Source organism: Micromesistius poutassou, assembly GCF_964030765.1.
Source record: "Micromesistius poutassou genome assembly, chromosome: 19".
NCBI classification, from domain to species: domain Eukaryota; kingdom Metazoa; phylum Chordata; class Actinopteri; order Gadiformes; family Gadidae; genus Micromesistius; species Micromesistius poutassou.
In genome coordinates, this window is record NC_140289.1 from 10,017,476 (window position 1) to 10,032,147 (window position 14,672).

At 45.9% G+C, this 14,672-nt stretch overlaps 1 protein-coding gene across 3 annotated transcripts in view; it reads left to right on the forward strand.

Moving 5' to 3' along the window:
* Positions 1–14,672, forward strand: part of ptprk (protein tyrosine phosphatase receptor type K) — an 88,666-nt gene that overhangs the window by 73,502 nt on the left and 492 nt on the right. For 2 of the 3 annotated variants that reach the window (XM_084483836.1, XM_084483838.1), the window contains 15 exons: positions 100–263; positions 2,643–2,833; positions 3,090–3,186; positions 3,486–3,562; positions 6,475–6,511; positions 6,779–6,876; positions 7,170–7,286; positions 7,420–7,574; positions 7,683–7,818; positions 9,383–9,532; positions 10,417–10,590; positions 12,673–12,804; positions 13,166–13,291; positions 13,513–13,676; positions 14,175–14,310. In XM_084483836.1, coding sequence (XP_084339962.1) covers positions 100–263; positions 2,643–2,833; positions 3,090–3,186; positions 3,486–3,562; positions 6,475–6,511; positions 6,779–6,876; positions 7,170–7,286; positions 7,420–7,574; positions 7,683–7,818; positions 9,383–9,532; positions 10,417–10,590; positions 12,673–12,804; positions 13,166–13,291; positions 13,513–13,676; positions 14,175–14,310 — 1,954 coding nt within the window. The remainder of the gene's footprint in view (positions 1–99; positions 264–2,642; positions 2,834–3,089; positions 3,187–3,485; positions 3,563–6,474; positions 6,512–6,778; positions 6,877–7,169; positions 7,287–7,419; positions 7,575–7,682; positions 7,819–9,382; positions 9,533–10,416; positions 10,591–12,672; positions 12,805–13,165; positions 13,292–13,512; positions 13,677–14,174; positions 14,311–14,672) is intronic. The other variant, XM_084483837.1, reaches the window with a different exon arrangement.

Consider the following 14,672-nt stretch of genomic DNA (forward strand, 5'->3'; position numbering starts at 1 on the left):
GTCTCTCTGTCTCTCTCTGTATCTCTTTCTTGGTCTCTGTCTCTCTGTCCGTCTGTCTCTCTGTCTCTTTCTCTGTCTTGCACTTGTCACTCTTCACAGAAAACTGGCGAAGAAGCGCAAAGACGCCATTGGAACGACGCGGCAGGAGATGACCCACATGGTGAACGCGATGGACCGTAGCTATGCCGACCAGAGCACCCTGCATGGCGAGGACCCCATGGCCGTGACCTTCATGGACTCGCACAACTTCACCGCCAACAGATGTAGGTCCCTCTCGTGAAGTGCTCGGTTTGTGGTGCATTGGAAATGTCCTTTGTGGTCCAATGCCAGACCTAAATTTTGTTTTTGTCCTTATAACTAAATATATCCGTTATTAATTGTTAATGTACAGACTGCAATCAAATGATTATCCATCTATGTGCTTAACTATTCTAGATGTTCTATTTGTATTCTATTCTATTTTTTGTTTTCTTCTTCTAACATCTAACAACCACCAAAATGACTGAAAACCTTCCACCAATCATTAATTTGGTAGTTTCCAAAAGAAAACCATATTTTTAATTGAACTGCGTCAATAATGTAGAGGCTATGTTTTATAGTCAATGTTAATATGGGACCTCACATTTCCCTTTTTGATCAGGTGAGATGGAATTTTTCTGCACCGTGTGTGTACACCAATGGCCATATCCAGCTATGTGTGCGTTTATCCCAGCTCCAGTAATGGTTATCCCTGGTATCTGCCCAACCTCAAGCAAAAACTCCCCATGTAAACTCTTAGCGTTGCTCACCTTGTTTCTTCTTGCAGTGCCCAATGACCCCCTGGTGCCCACCGCTGTGCTAGGTGAGACCCATGGCCTCATGGCTTCCAACCGCCAACCATTAATGTCCCATCGTGTTGTAGTCATCGCCAGTCACCCCCCCTGCGCACTCTGCCCCCCCAATCCCCATCACACCATGTTCAGTCTCTGTGTGTTTGTAGGTGTGTAATCCCAGCTCCCTTTATTCGTTTTGCCAATGAATCGCCACACCCAGTGTGCATGGAATTAGACCAAGGCCGCATGTTTCACCATGCACGTACGCGCACTGCACCACGTGTAGAGTTGTCAGCGCCACGTGATTCATGGGGGACACGGTTTGGGAACTAAAGTATGCATTTCAAACCGGCTGTATCATTGAAATCCCAGCTGTGGTTTCTGGGACGGGCACAAGCTGTATTGATGTTGATTCCATTATCGCTTTCCCACGATACACTTTCCCCCACGGAGACCTCATTATTTCCACAGCGTTGGCTGGTTTTCAGATGTGTCCCCGAAAATCCCATGGAGCCAAATGTTTCAATGGAAGGAAGACACATTTCAAACTGTGGAAAGAAACGGCTGCAGATTACAACCACGACATCGAGTTAAAAAAACAAAGAATTTGTATCCGTGTGCTCCAGTCCGCCACTATGTATTTGTATTTGTATTTGGCTGGATAGCTGTTCCGGTAAGGCTATAGGACCTATTTGGCGACCTGCCATCTTGGTGTGCAGGGAAATGATTTATTCCTCCCTCCCTGGATACGCTAGCTGTTGCGGCACACGTCCGTGTGAGTGAATTATGAAAGCTGTAGCGTTGCTGAATCTGATGTAGCTCTAACTCTGGGGGGGTTACACGGCGCGGCGTGTTTGTCTCCGGTCTCCAGTGAGGTGTGACACCGTGGAGCGCCAGAAGACGCCCCCGGGGCCGGAGTAAACACCCCGCCGCGCGCACCACCCGACGCCAACTAGCAAAATCATGTTAATTAGTTCCCAGTTAGCCCGCCCTCTAATGGGAAGTGAAGACCGCACTTACAACCTGTCCCGGACAATCACGTCACCGGCCGGGGCCAAGTTAAGGGAGTGGAGACACAATGTCTGTTCACGTTTGCTGCTAATTGGCCTAATGAGGAACTCTTTTGGCTGTGGTGTCTGCCCGGGCCAACGTGGCCAACGGAGCAGATCTGGAGAAAATACAAGGTGTCAGTTCGTAAACATTAGTATCAGTAGAGGAGAGCGGTCAGTCATGGTATGGACGTCAGGCTTAGCCCAAAAATGTGCATGTCAGCGCATGAGTACACACTATAGTCCGATTAGTATTGGTCAGTATCCTATGTCAATTTGAAAATTATGAGCACAAACAGATGATCCACAACAGACCCATTTATCACCGTGTGCACGTTTGTGTGTGTGTGTGTGTGCGCGTGTTATGTCTGCACAAGTGCGTGTTTTGTGTGCGGTTTTCATCCAGCTACACGGCTATGTCAGTTGAGGATTGACGGCCGTGACTTAGCGCACCATTCCGCCGCGATCCGTCCACATTTGGTTCCCATGTGTAGATCCATTGTGCCCCTCCCCTGCATTCAGCCTCCTCGCTGGTCGACAGTCAAGCTAACCACGATCCACCAGGATTTCCTCTCACTCCCCCCTTAACCCCCCCGACTAAACCTGTGCTTTCTCTCTTCCTCTTGCTGCTGCGCCCCCTAGTCCCTATCACCGGTGAGTAGACCGCAGACAGACCCGCTGTCTTCTCAAGGGTCGGTCCGGTCCGAGCACTCTCCTCCACGTGTTTGACATCATCCCATATCCCCCCCCTGTTTTGACGCTCTCCCCTCTCCCCCACCAGACGAGAACCACAGCGCCTCGGCGGTGCCGGAGAACAGCCGCCTGCTGGACGTGCCGCGCTACCACTGCGAGGGGGCTGAGTCCCCCTACCAGACGGGCCAGCTGCACCCGGCCATCCGGGTGGCGGACCTGCTGCAGCACATCAACCTGATGAAGACCTCCGACAGCTATGGCTTCAAGGAGGAGTACGAAGTAAGGCGCAGAGGATCGGAAGCAAGGGGTGGCGCTGGTTTTTCGTCATCACCCAATTGTGTTTGGTGGCTTGTTTTTTTTTTTGTAGTGTTAGGAGTATGTATATACAGCAGGGGTAGCCACGGCGATGTGAGCCGTGTTGTCAGCATTGGCAGTTTGACGAAGAAGCAAGCGTGATGTTTCTGGATTAGTATTAGGCTTTTAGAATTTTTGTGTGTTATTTTTGTACTTATCGTTATTCGGTTCCTGTCTGTTGGTGTTGCAGAGTTTCTTCGAAGGCCAGTCGGCATCCTGGGACGTGGCCAAGAAGGATCAGAACCGCACCAAGAATCGCTACGGCAACATCATAGCCTGTAAGAACCTGCATGTTCGCAGTTGAACAAACAAATGTCACTCAAAACATGTTACCGTAGCTTTTGAACCTAAGCCATGGACTCTAGAAAACATACCATGGGAGACAGAAAGGGTAAGAGTATAGTGCATTATTCCTAGGTATGGAGCAATACTGGGCAAAATGGCATTCCCTCTGTGGTGAGACCATTACCAATGGAATACCGTTCTCTAATCTATGTTATTCGTTGCTTTGCTCTTCCGTTGTGTTTCTCTTCTCTTCTCCCCTCTCTGCCCTCTACCCTCTCTCTCTCTCCTGCAGATGACCACTCACGGGTTATTCTTCAGCCTATTGAAGACGACCCCTCTTCCGATTACATCAACGCCAACTACATCGATGTAAGTGGAAACGCATCGAACGCTACTATTGGCTCCCAACGAAACCAGCGAAACCACACCCCGTCGCTCGTATGTCAGGCCTCTATACCTTTATCGCCTATACAAGTTGTGCATCCGCCATTTTTGAAGTTCATCCCACCAGGACATCGCACGGCGCCTGTGTCACTCATGCGTGAGGTTTTACATCTTCCAGTCCCCCTGTCCCAATCGACTCATCGCTCACCTCAGAAATTCATTCATTCAAGTCTCCAATGTGTTATACCATTCAAGTTCCCACATCATACCATCAAAGATCTACCATGCTTTCTACCATCCACGTCAAACATCTACCACACCTTCTACTAACATCTACCATACCTTCTACTAACATCTACCACATCTTCTACTAACATCTACCATACCTTCTACTAACATCTACCACACCTTCTACTAACATCTACCATACCTTCTACTAACATCTACCACACCTTCTACTAACATCTACCATACCTTCTACTAACATCTACCACATCTTCTACTAACATCTACCACATCTTCTACTAACATCTACCACACCTTCTACTAACATCTACCGTACCTTCTACTAACATCTACCACACCTTCTACTAACATCTACCACATCTTCTACTAACTAACATCTACCACACCTTCTACTAACATCTACCACACCTTCTACTAACATCTACCACACCTTCTACTAACATCTACCATACCTTCTACTAACATCTACCACACCTTCTACTAACATCTACCACACCTTCTACTAACATCTACCACACCTTCTACTAACATCTACCACATCTTCTACTAACTAACATCTACCACACCTTCTACTAACATCTACCACACCTTCTACTAACATCTACCACACCTTCTACTAACATCTACCACACCTTCTACTAACATCTACCACACCTTCTACTAACATCTACCATACCTTCTACTAACATCTACCACATCTTCTACTAACATCTACCAAACCTTCTACTAACATCTACCATACCTTCTACTAACATCTACCACATCTTCTACTAACATCTACCACATCTTCTACTAACATCTACCACACCTTCTACTAACATCTACCGTACCTTCTACTAACATCTACCACACCTTCTACTAACATCTACCACATCTTCTACTAACTAACATCTACCACACCTTCTACTAACATCTACCACACCTTCTACTAACATCTACCACACCTTCTACTAACATCTACCATACCTTCTACTAACATCTACCACACCTTCTACTAACATCTACCACACCTTCTACTAACATCTACCACACCTTCTACTAACATCTACCACATCTTCTACTAACTAACATCTACCACACCTTCTACTAACATCTACCACACCTTCTACTAACATCTACCACACCTTCTACTAACATCTACCACACCTTCTACTAACATCTACCACACCTTCTACTAACATTTACCACACCTTCTACTAACATCTACCATACCTTCTACTAACATCTACCAAACCTTCTACTAACATCTACCATACCTTCTACTAACATCTACCATACCTTCTACTAACTACTATCTACCATACCTTCTACTAACATCTACCATACATTCTACCAAATAACATCTATCAATCATTCATGGAATTCTACCATCAAGCATCAATCTCTCATTTTCGCTTCAACTTTTTGTTGTATATTCCACCTCCATCTGTTGCCATTTCAACATCATAGTGATTATTTGCATGTTGATCATCAATGAGTTCACTTTGTTTACTGTACTGTACTGGCACTGCTTTTGGCCAGCCTTGCTAATGTTAATATTGCCATTAACTGTTTACAACTGCTTTTAATGCATGACTTCACTCAGTCATCTTTTAGATAGAAGAGCTATGAATGATGGAGGACCTTGCCAGGATTAACTAATCTCTTTTTTATATCTATATTGGCTTTCAATTATATGTAAATGTAAATAACATTATCCTATAATGTCAACGATTGCGGGCATAGTGTCGCGCTGCAAGATGTTTGGATTACACAATTACACTGTCATGATATTGACTTTGGTGTTATACTTCCTAAAGAGCTTTACATAGTTTGATAAATAGTAGGCACCAGGCAATGTCCTATCTATCCATTCTACCTCTATGTTATTCAGTTGTTTACTTTCTGCATGTGCTATTCAAACTTGCCATTTTGTCTATACTACTTTTCTTTTTTTTCTGATTGACACCCACTGATATGGTGTCTTTCTGTCTTTTGTTCTTCCTTTCCTCTGCTCGTATATCTGCCTGTGGCTTGGGTTATAGATTTGGCTGTACAGGGATGTAAGTATTGCTATGGATCCTCTCGACTACCCCATTTCCCTGCCCTCACATTTTTACATTTCGGAAAGTGTACACACGTATCTAGAATATCCCTCTATCTATCTATCTATCCATTCGTACAGACATCCGCCACTCGTCCACTAAAACCAACACACTCCTCTATTGTCCCAAAGGTTGCCATATCGACCAAATGCCCCCCACCCCTAAACTTGGCGTCTTAGCCACAATAGAAGAGTGACTGCTCTGATTCAGTCCTGCCTAAGCAACACGCATAACATGCTTTGCATAGCCACTGACAGGCGTGGCAGGGAACGGTTTGAGTAGGTTTTCACAAGGAGTTTGGAACTGTTTTATATACATACCTTTTTTTATCATCTCATTAGTGAGATACAGAAACATATTTTTACTTCCAATGTGGTATATGTAAGTATTTATGCCTATGTTTACTATGCATCTTTTTATTTACCTCGGTCCTGTAGGCAATTGCTTTCGTCATTAAAGACAAACGGGCATTTGGTTTTGGGTATAACATAGAAAATTGGGCGACAACTAGGAAGGAACATTTCTGAACGTCATGGCGTCATACTGATGAAAGCTTCATTCCCACAGGGCTACCAGAGACCAAGTCACTACATTGCCACGCAGGGTAAGCTGCACCACGCTGTACACAATTTAAATGCTAATCCTGTGTATGCCGTATCACAACACTGCATGGGGCCATTCCACACAGCCTCGCAACATTCATCATATACAGACCAATAATTTAAACATTGTCCTGCAGTGTACCCGTATAATACTGTGTGTGTGTGTGTGTGTGTGTGTGTGTGTGTGTGTGTGTGTGTGTGTGTGTGTGTGTGTGTGTGTGTGTGTGTGTGTGTGTGTGTGTGTGTGTGTGTGTGTGTGTGCGCGTTAGGTCCAGTTCATGAGACCGTGTATGACTTCTGGAGGATGGCGTGGCAGGAACAGTCTGCCTGTATCGTCATGGTAACCAATCTGGTGGAGGTTGGAAGGGTACGTATCTCATGTTGTTCTCTTAAAAAAGGACAAAAACACGTGTTCATTATACTTAAAAAAAAAAAAAAGGACACGTGAAATATTAAGTTAATGTATTCATACGTCAAGTCAGTTAGAACTTTATATTGTTGGAAAATTAAAAAATAAGTCGTTTGAAAAAGTAAATAGTTTGAACTGCCACTCCCGGTCATGTTGCTAATTTATGCGTCCCGTCGAGTGCCTGTAAAGTGCTTGTCGAGCCGCGTGGTGTGACGAGGCGGCGGGTTCATTTCCCTGCTCTCCTCCGACAGGTCAAGTGCTACAAGTACTGGCCCGACGATGCCGAGGTGTACGGAGATTTCAAGGTGACCTTTGTGGAGGTGGAACCCCTGGCCGAGTACGTTGTCCGGACCTTTACCTTGGAGAGGGTGAGTGTGTTTCCCTTGTTTTGTTTCTGCATGTCATACGACAGGAGACGCGTGTGGCAGTAGTTGGCAATAGCTTTCCATCCACAGACGCTATTGAAATGGGTCGTTTCACAATCTTTTTCTCCTCCCTCAGCGTGGTTTCAACGAGGTGCGAGAGGTCAAGCAGTTCCACTTCACCGGCTGGCCCGATCACGGCGTCCCGTATCACGCCACGGGACTACTTTCCTTCATCCGCAGGGTCAAAATCTCCAACCCGCCCTCCGCAGGGCCCATTGTGGTCCACTGCAGGTGTGTAGAGAATGCACAGAAACAGGAGAAATGTAGACGTCAGTCGTCCCGACGTACGGACCGACGGTATCCCTCCGCTCTCTCACCTTGTTTTGTCTGCGTGTGCAGCGCCGGAGCGGGACGCACGGGCTGCTTCATCGTGATCGACATCATGCTGGACATGGCGGAGAGGGAAGGCGTGGTGGACATCTACAACTGCGTCAAGGCCCTGCGCTCCAGGAGGATCAACATGGTACAGACTGAGGTGACTACATTACCCATCAGCCATCTGCATCTTCATCCGCGCATGCAAGTTAAATGGCGCAACACGCTGTGTATATACTGAAGGTATATTCGCTGTCCCGGACCTATGGCTGCTGCAGCATTCATGTGTTTTCTCATCTACGTGTCAACACGATTTCACGATAGAGACCTACCCAACGCCAGCATCACACCCAACGTCATCTCAGCCATGTTCCATGCTCTCACTTCAGTCCTCGGACCCTTGCGTGTAAACTATAGTGGGAACACATTGCCTTATTTGGGCAAGGGTAGTCGGTTGAGTTGTGCCCTAGGTGGTTTGATTTTGATTGGATAGATCCTCTGCACAGAGGCGCCGTCGTTAACACCCCTCCACTAGTGAAGTCTACGGCCCGTGCCCTGGTACGTAAAAGGAACTGACCCATAAGGAGTGTTATGAGCAACACCTGTTTGTCCTATGACGAGGCCTCTCTGAGGGTGTATTAGTAACACGGCAATATATTTGAGACAATGAAGTGGACCCAGACACCAGATGACTATTTACCCTGTTGTATAATTATGGCTGTTTTAATGAGGGGTTTTCCCTGTGGAGATAAACACGCTGCTACACTTCACACTTGCAGCTTCTGAGAGGTTTCACTTCCAGTCGTAAGGAACAGGAAGTGATATCAACCTAGTTGAGTGGACGTCATACTCTGTCAGATTCATCATCTCTTTCATGGCTCCACCTTCAATCCCATGTGGCGTGCACTCTGCATGCTGTCGTTCACAATGTGTGTGTGTGTGTGTGTGTGTGTGTGTGTCGCACACTATGGGTGTTGTTAGTAAAGTTGTGGTCCTTTTGTGTTCTGATTGATTTGATGTTTTATGGTGGCTGTTGAACTCAATTTGAAAGTAAATTGTATTTTGAATTGTGACAAACGACATTAGGAAATCGTTAAAGCACATCACCAGTCTGGGTGATCAAAGCATCGTGACCCTCTCTCCTGCCTTCATTAAAGTCTCCGTCAGCAATGTTATGTGTCAAACTTACCTTTTGTAGCATTGTAGCATTTTTGTAGCAGTAGCTCAAACTGGTAGCGGTAGGTAAAGCTAGACTGCTACCGTTTTGGGCTAATTAAAGCATCTTGCCCTGCCTATGCGGGCTGCTCTACCTCTTGCCTTACAAATAAAGGATGTCTGTTTGAATTAGTGTGTTAGCGGGGCTGCTGCCGGTATGAACTACTTTGCCCCCAAAGTGCTACTGTTTGTTTGTCGCGAGGGCCCAGGCACGCTAAATGCTTTCGGGACAATCGCTAAAGTAAAAGTAAAGTTTGCCAATTTATATTTAGTTGTTTTGTTTAGTGAAGTCAGGAGAATTGGTTAGAATGGATTTATCACTGTTGCCCTTTAAAGTTAATTGTCCCCCCAACAACTGAAGGGATAATGTACAGCATGCCGACTGGGAATGTAGTATATATAACAAACAGGATTATATCGTATTTATGCTGCTGCCTTCCACAGCATGTGTGTGTGTGTGTGTGTGTGTGTGCACATGATTCCATGTATGTGTTGAATGTGCGTTTCAGGAGCAATACATATTCATCCACGACGCCATCCTGGAGGCGTGTCTGTGTGGGGAGACGGCCATACCGGTGTGCGAGTTCAAGGCCGCCTTCTATGAGCTGATCCGCATCGACTCCCAAACCAACTCCTCCCACCTGAAGGACGAGTTTCAGGTGAGCCCTATTAGCCGCTAAAGCTAGCCCTGAAGCCCACCTTAAACATTACCACGGTTGACCGCTACCGTCCCTTAACATTCCCAACCATTTGGCGCCCGACCTGCTTCCCGCGTTTAACAAACGTATACATATGAAGCCAACAATGCAAAAGCTAATTCACGGCCTGTTAGAGGAAGTAGGGCTGGGAATCACAGGGTACCTCACGATACTATACGATATTATTGCGCTATAGCGGTTCTGTGATAATCAATATATTGTTACATGTACATGTCCTATGAATACATTTTTTCAATTAAAATTTTTGTTAATTTCCTTACAAGTTTTCCTCATTCAATTATTGATTATACAAGTTTTCCTCATTCGATAATATATCGCCCTACACATGTTAGTCTCTTCTGTCAGGGCTTCGGGCAGTGATGGCTGCCGTTCGGTGAAACCGGCTCCTTTAAACCAACACACTGTTCCCCCCCGACCCTTTCTCCCACTGCTCCGCCACGTCAGACCGCTGACCGAAAAGAAGAGGAACACTGTCGGCCTGTGTTCCAAATCGTTCCCTATCACGGATATAGTGCACTATATAGGGTGCTCGCCATTTTTAATTTCGTTCACTATATAGTGGACAATAAAATACCCACAATTTGAGTGAACATACAATGTTCCCTACATGTCACATGTGACCATATACCACAATGCAATGCGGCCGTGTATTCACTGACGCAAATGACGTTTAGAAATGTCCAGCGTAGAGTCCGAATCGTTCCCTATATCATCAACACTATATAGGGAATAGTGAGCGAGTGAATAGGGAACGATTTCAAACACAGCTAATCTCTGTGTGTTCCCTGGTCCTCTCTTCCCCCCCCCCTCGATGCCCACCCCAGACCCTGAACTCGGTGACCCCCCAGCCCCAGCCAGAGGACTGCAGCATCGCGCTGCTGCCCCGCAACCAGGAGAAGAACCGCTTCATGGATGGCCTGCCCCCCGACCGCTGCCTGCCCTTCCTCATCACCATCGACGGCGAGAGCAGCAACTACATCAACGCCGCCCTCATGGATGTAAGTCCGCGACGCACCCATCCACGCGCTCGCACACTCGTGTACAAAAAGTTATGTGTGTAAGTCCTACTTATCTATCCAGAGTGTGTTCTCATAGTATCCTGTGAGTATTAATATGGGCCGAATCCTACTTTGCCCTTTGCAGTCGATAGCATAAGCCCGGTATTGCTGTAAACCTCCACATGTAGATGATTAGCATCGGTTGATGTTACATTTGTAGATGTACCCTGCTTAATGTACAGTGTTGCCTTCCAATTGGTTTTGCATAAACGTATGTACACAGCCATGTTTACACAGGCAACGGTCAAACACACACGCAGACTCCCCTCCCTGTTTGTGCGATGCATTGTTGTGTGGTTTTTAGCAGCAGGAGGCTAGAGACAAATCCAGGTTGTGAAAAAGACCTCTGGCCAATCAAAGCAGACGCTGAGTTTGCCTTGGTCACACTGGCGTGATAGCAAGGTGGACACAGGTGTGGCTCGTGACGTTGATTACGGGCCCTGCATGCCTACTGAACTGTAATTCACTTGATTAGCTACACCTGTTTTCGCCCCGGCTATAACGGCTCTGTGATTAAGGCCTCTACATTGGCTGGGGAGTAATCGATTGTTGCAAAGGCTGTGCGGTGATCAGCCAATCACAGACAGCCTCGGTGTTCCAAGACCCTAGGGAACGCTGTGAAAGGTTTTAAGTCTCAACCTAAAACAGCATGTAACCTTGTTGCCTTAGAATTCTAAGTGATTTAGTTAAGTTAACTTATTGAGTTGTAATATGCAATATTTTACCATTGCTAACTTGAATTTGTGTATTAAAGGGTGGTGTACAGTAAGCTAAAGATGGGGTGCTAGGTAATTGTTTAAAGGGGACATATTATACCACTAGGTGTGATTAGCCATCACAAGCCCACTCGTGATGTCAGCAGTGGCACATTTTCAAAACGGCTTGTAACGGCTAATCACACTCACACCTGGTAGTATAATATGTCACCTTTTAAGGAGAAGAATCAAATACAACGTGTCACCATACAACCTATGGGCCATACAGTAATATGCGTTTAGCTTGGTTCAGTGAGCATTGAAATCCTCACCCAGTAGTGTAAACCGCTAACAAATTGTCTGTGGACCAGAACTGCTTTATTGGATAATATGAAAAATATGAATTCAATTAAACTAAATCGATATAGTAGACCATTTACAAAACTGTCTTTAGTTAAATAATAAAAAAAACTATTTGAATGCATCATTGAGTTCAGTCAAAATTTATAATAAAAAAGACCCATGCTCACCTTTTGGCCTCTCTCTAACCAAGCTGTCAGAAGAGTTCCAGGTAAAGGGATTTTAATTCACATGTCTGATACTGGATTTGTTTCACTGCTTCACTGTGTCTTCGCGCCGCCAGGGTCATATCTATTATATCCACATGTGTGTATATATGTTTCTATATATTATATATATAGATACATATATAACCTGTCACATCCAACCCCATAACACTAAATGTCTCCACCACCAGGCCGGCTGGGCCTCATTCACTTTCAGTGGAACCCCCAAATTCACTATTTATACATTTGCTAGTAATCTTCTAATGAATGTATGCAAAAAAAACGAAAAAAGCCAAAATGTTGAATTTGGATCCATTGAAGGCGACTAATAGATGCTGATGTTGGTAGTTTGGTTGTGAATTTGCGTAGGTAGTTCCTTCCTATACATCCAGCGGTCAAGTGCATGACTCCTCCTCCTCCTCCTCCTCCTACATTTGATTGGCTAACTGCATGATCACGTGACCACCACACTTCACCGCTTCATGTCAAGTCTCCAATGTTGTTGTGTGTGTGTGTGCCAGTCTGAATATGTTGTGTTGGGTAGATGATACAGAAAGAACAGGACTTAGAAAATGATAAACAGGTCTTGTCGTTTGTGTGTGTGTGTGTGACATTATTCAAATCCTGTATCCTCCCCAAATCCATAAATGGGATTCATTCAGATTTTATCTTTGGAGGGAAGTTACTGGGGAGTGAGTGTGAACTGCAGACGGTGTGAATGAGTGAATAAAGTGATCTCCCCCCCCCCGGCCCCCCTGCAGAGCTATAGACAGCCCGCTGCCTTCATCGTCACCCAGCACCCGCTGCCCAACACGGTCAAGGACTTCTGGCGCCTGGTGTACGACTACGGCTGCACCAGCCTGGTGATGCTCAACGAGATCGACCTGGCTCAGGTAACGTCCTGCTATGGGCACGATGGACACACACACACACACACACACACACACACACACACGCGCACACTCATACACACATAGATACATACACATACAAACACACATTCACACATACACATGCGCACACTCAATCATACACACATACATACATGCGCATATCCAAACACACGTTCACACATGCATAAACATACACACACACATGCATATGCATGCACATACACGTGCATACACGCACACACACACACACACACACACACACATGACCCGATCCTCCTAGCCTCTAATCAGCAGCCTTGGTCAAAGTGGTCAAAGCGCTGTCCTTTGAGTGACTAAAGGCCCGCGTGTTGCATCTCTGCAGGGCTGCCCCCAGTACTGGCCTGAGGAGGGCATGCTGCGCTACGGCCCCGTCCAGGTGGAGTGCATGTCCTGCTCCATGGACTGTGACGTCATCAGCCGGCTCTTCCGCGTCTGCAACCTCACCAGGGTCAGTCCACCTTCCTCCCCTCCATGCAGACGCTTTCAGAGCATTTATCAGACGCTGATATTTGTCTACATATTATTGCATTGTATAAGTTGTATATCAAAGCAGACGGTTCTTACTGTGTGTAAATACACACGGTTATCCATGGTATCTTTTATAGCCTATGATATACCCACTCTCACATACCACCGCACATCATAACCGGCGTGCGTGTTGTGTTTCAGCCCCAGGAGGGCTACCTGATGGTGCGTCAGTTCCAGTACCTGGGCTGGGCGGGCCACAGGGACGTGCCCGCCTCCAAGCGCTCCTTCCTCAAACTCATCCTCCAGGTGGACCAATGGCAGCGCGAGGGCGAGGAGGGGGAGGGCCGGACCATCGTGCACTGCCTGTGAGTACATGTACTCAGTTATCCTGCTCCAAGGGGCTTTTGGCATGAAATGCGATGGGAGTTTCAGTGTGGATGTCCCAGGGCTGGATAACAAAGGCAGCTGAAATTGTTTGCGATTAGCTTTAGTTTGACAGGTTTTGAATGAACTGATTATCTAAAACACGCCGTGCCCCCAGGATGGTTCCACTTACAGAGGAAGACGAGGAACAATTCTAAAATAATGAAGCCTGATGAAAATATAATGACATCCTCTTAAATGTTATGCACAAATTCTCAGTAAAGTAAACAACTCTTAGACTACTTGTACTTATTTAGACTGTGGATTGTCTATTAAACAATGAATAATAATAAAAAAGCTTTATTATTCCAAAAATCTAAGTCTATATAATAATGTTTGTATATATTTTATTGTTGATATATTTACTATTATTATGATGATGCAACGAATGTAAAACCCAACGTGTGTGTGTGTGTGTGTGTGTGTGTGTGTCTGTCCAGTAACGGCGGTGGGCGCAGCGGCGTGCTGTGCGCCAGCAGCATCGTGTGTGAGATGGCCAAGCGGCAGAGCGTGGTGGACGTCTTCCACGCCGTCAAGAGCCTGAGGAACAGCAAGCCCAACATGGTGGACACCCCGGTGAGTCTCGGGGGCCGCCGGACGGGGCCCACGCTTGATTCAACATGAAGGGAGGGCCCCGGGGCAAACGACAGGGGAAACACTCACTGTGTCGGGATTTAAACGGCACACCCTGGCTCTATTTATTTTTGTTCTAGTAACACGGATGAAAGGCCTCAACGTGATGTGTGAGACGCGTCAGCCAGTTCCACCCTAGCTGCTTTTATTAAAGCGTCACTCAAAAACAAACCTTAAAATTGCTTGTGACAACCAACTCTTATCACCCCTCTTTCTAACACTTAATTTGTTTTCTTTTAAATGTTTCAATGTGACCTTTTTCCTTGATATTGGCTTGTTTTGTTTTCATAATAATATGATAATCT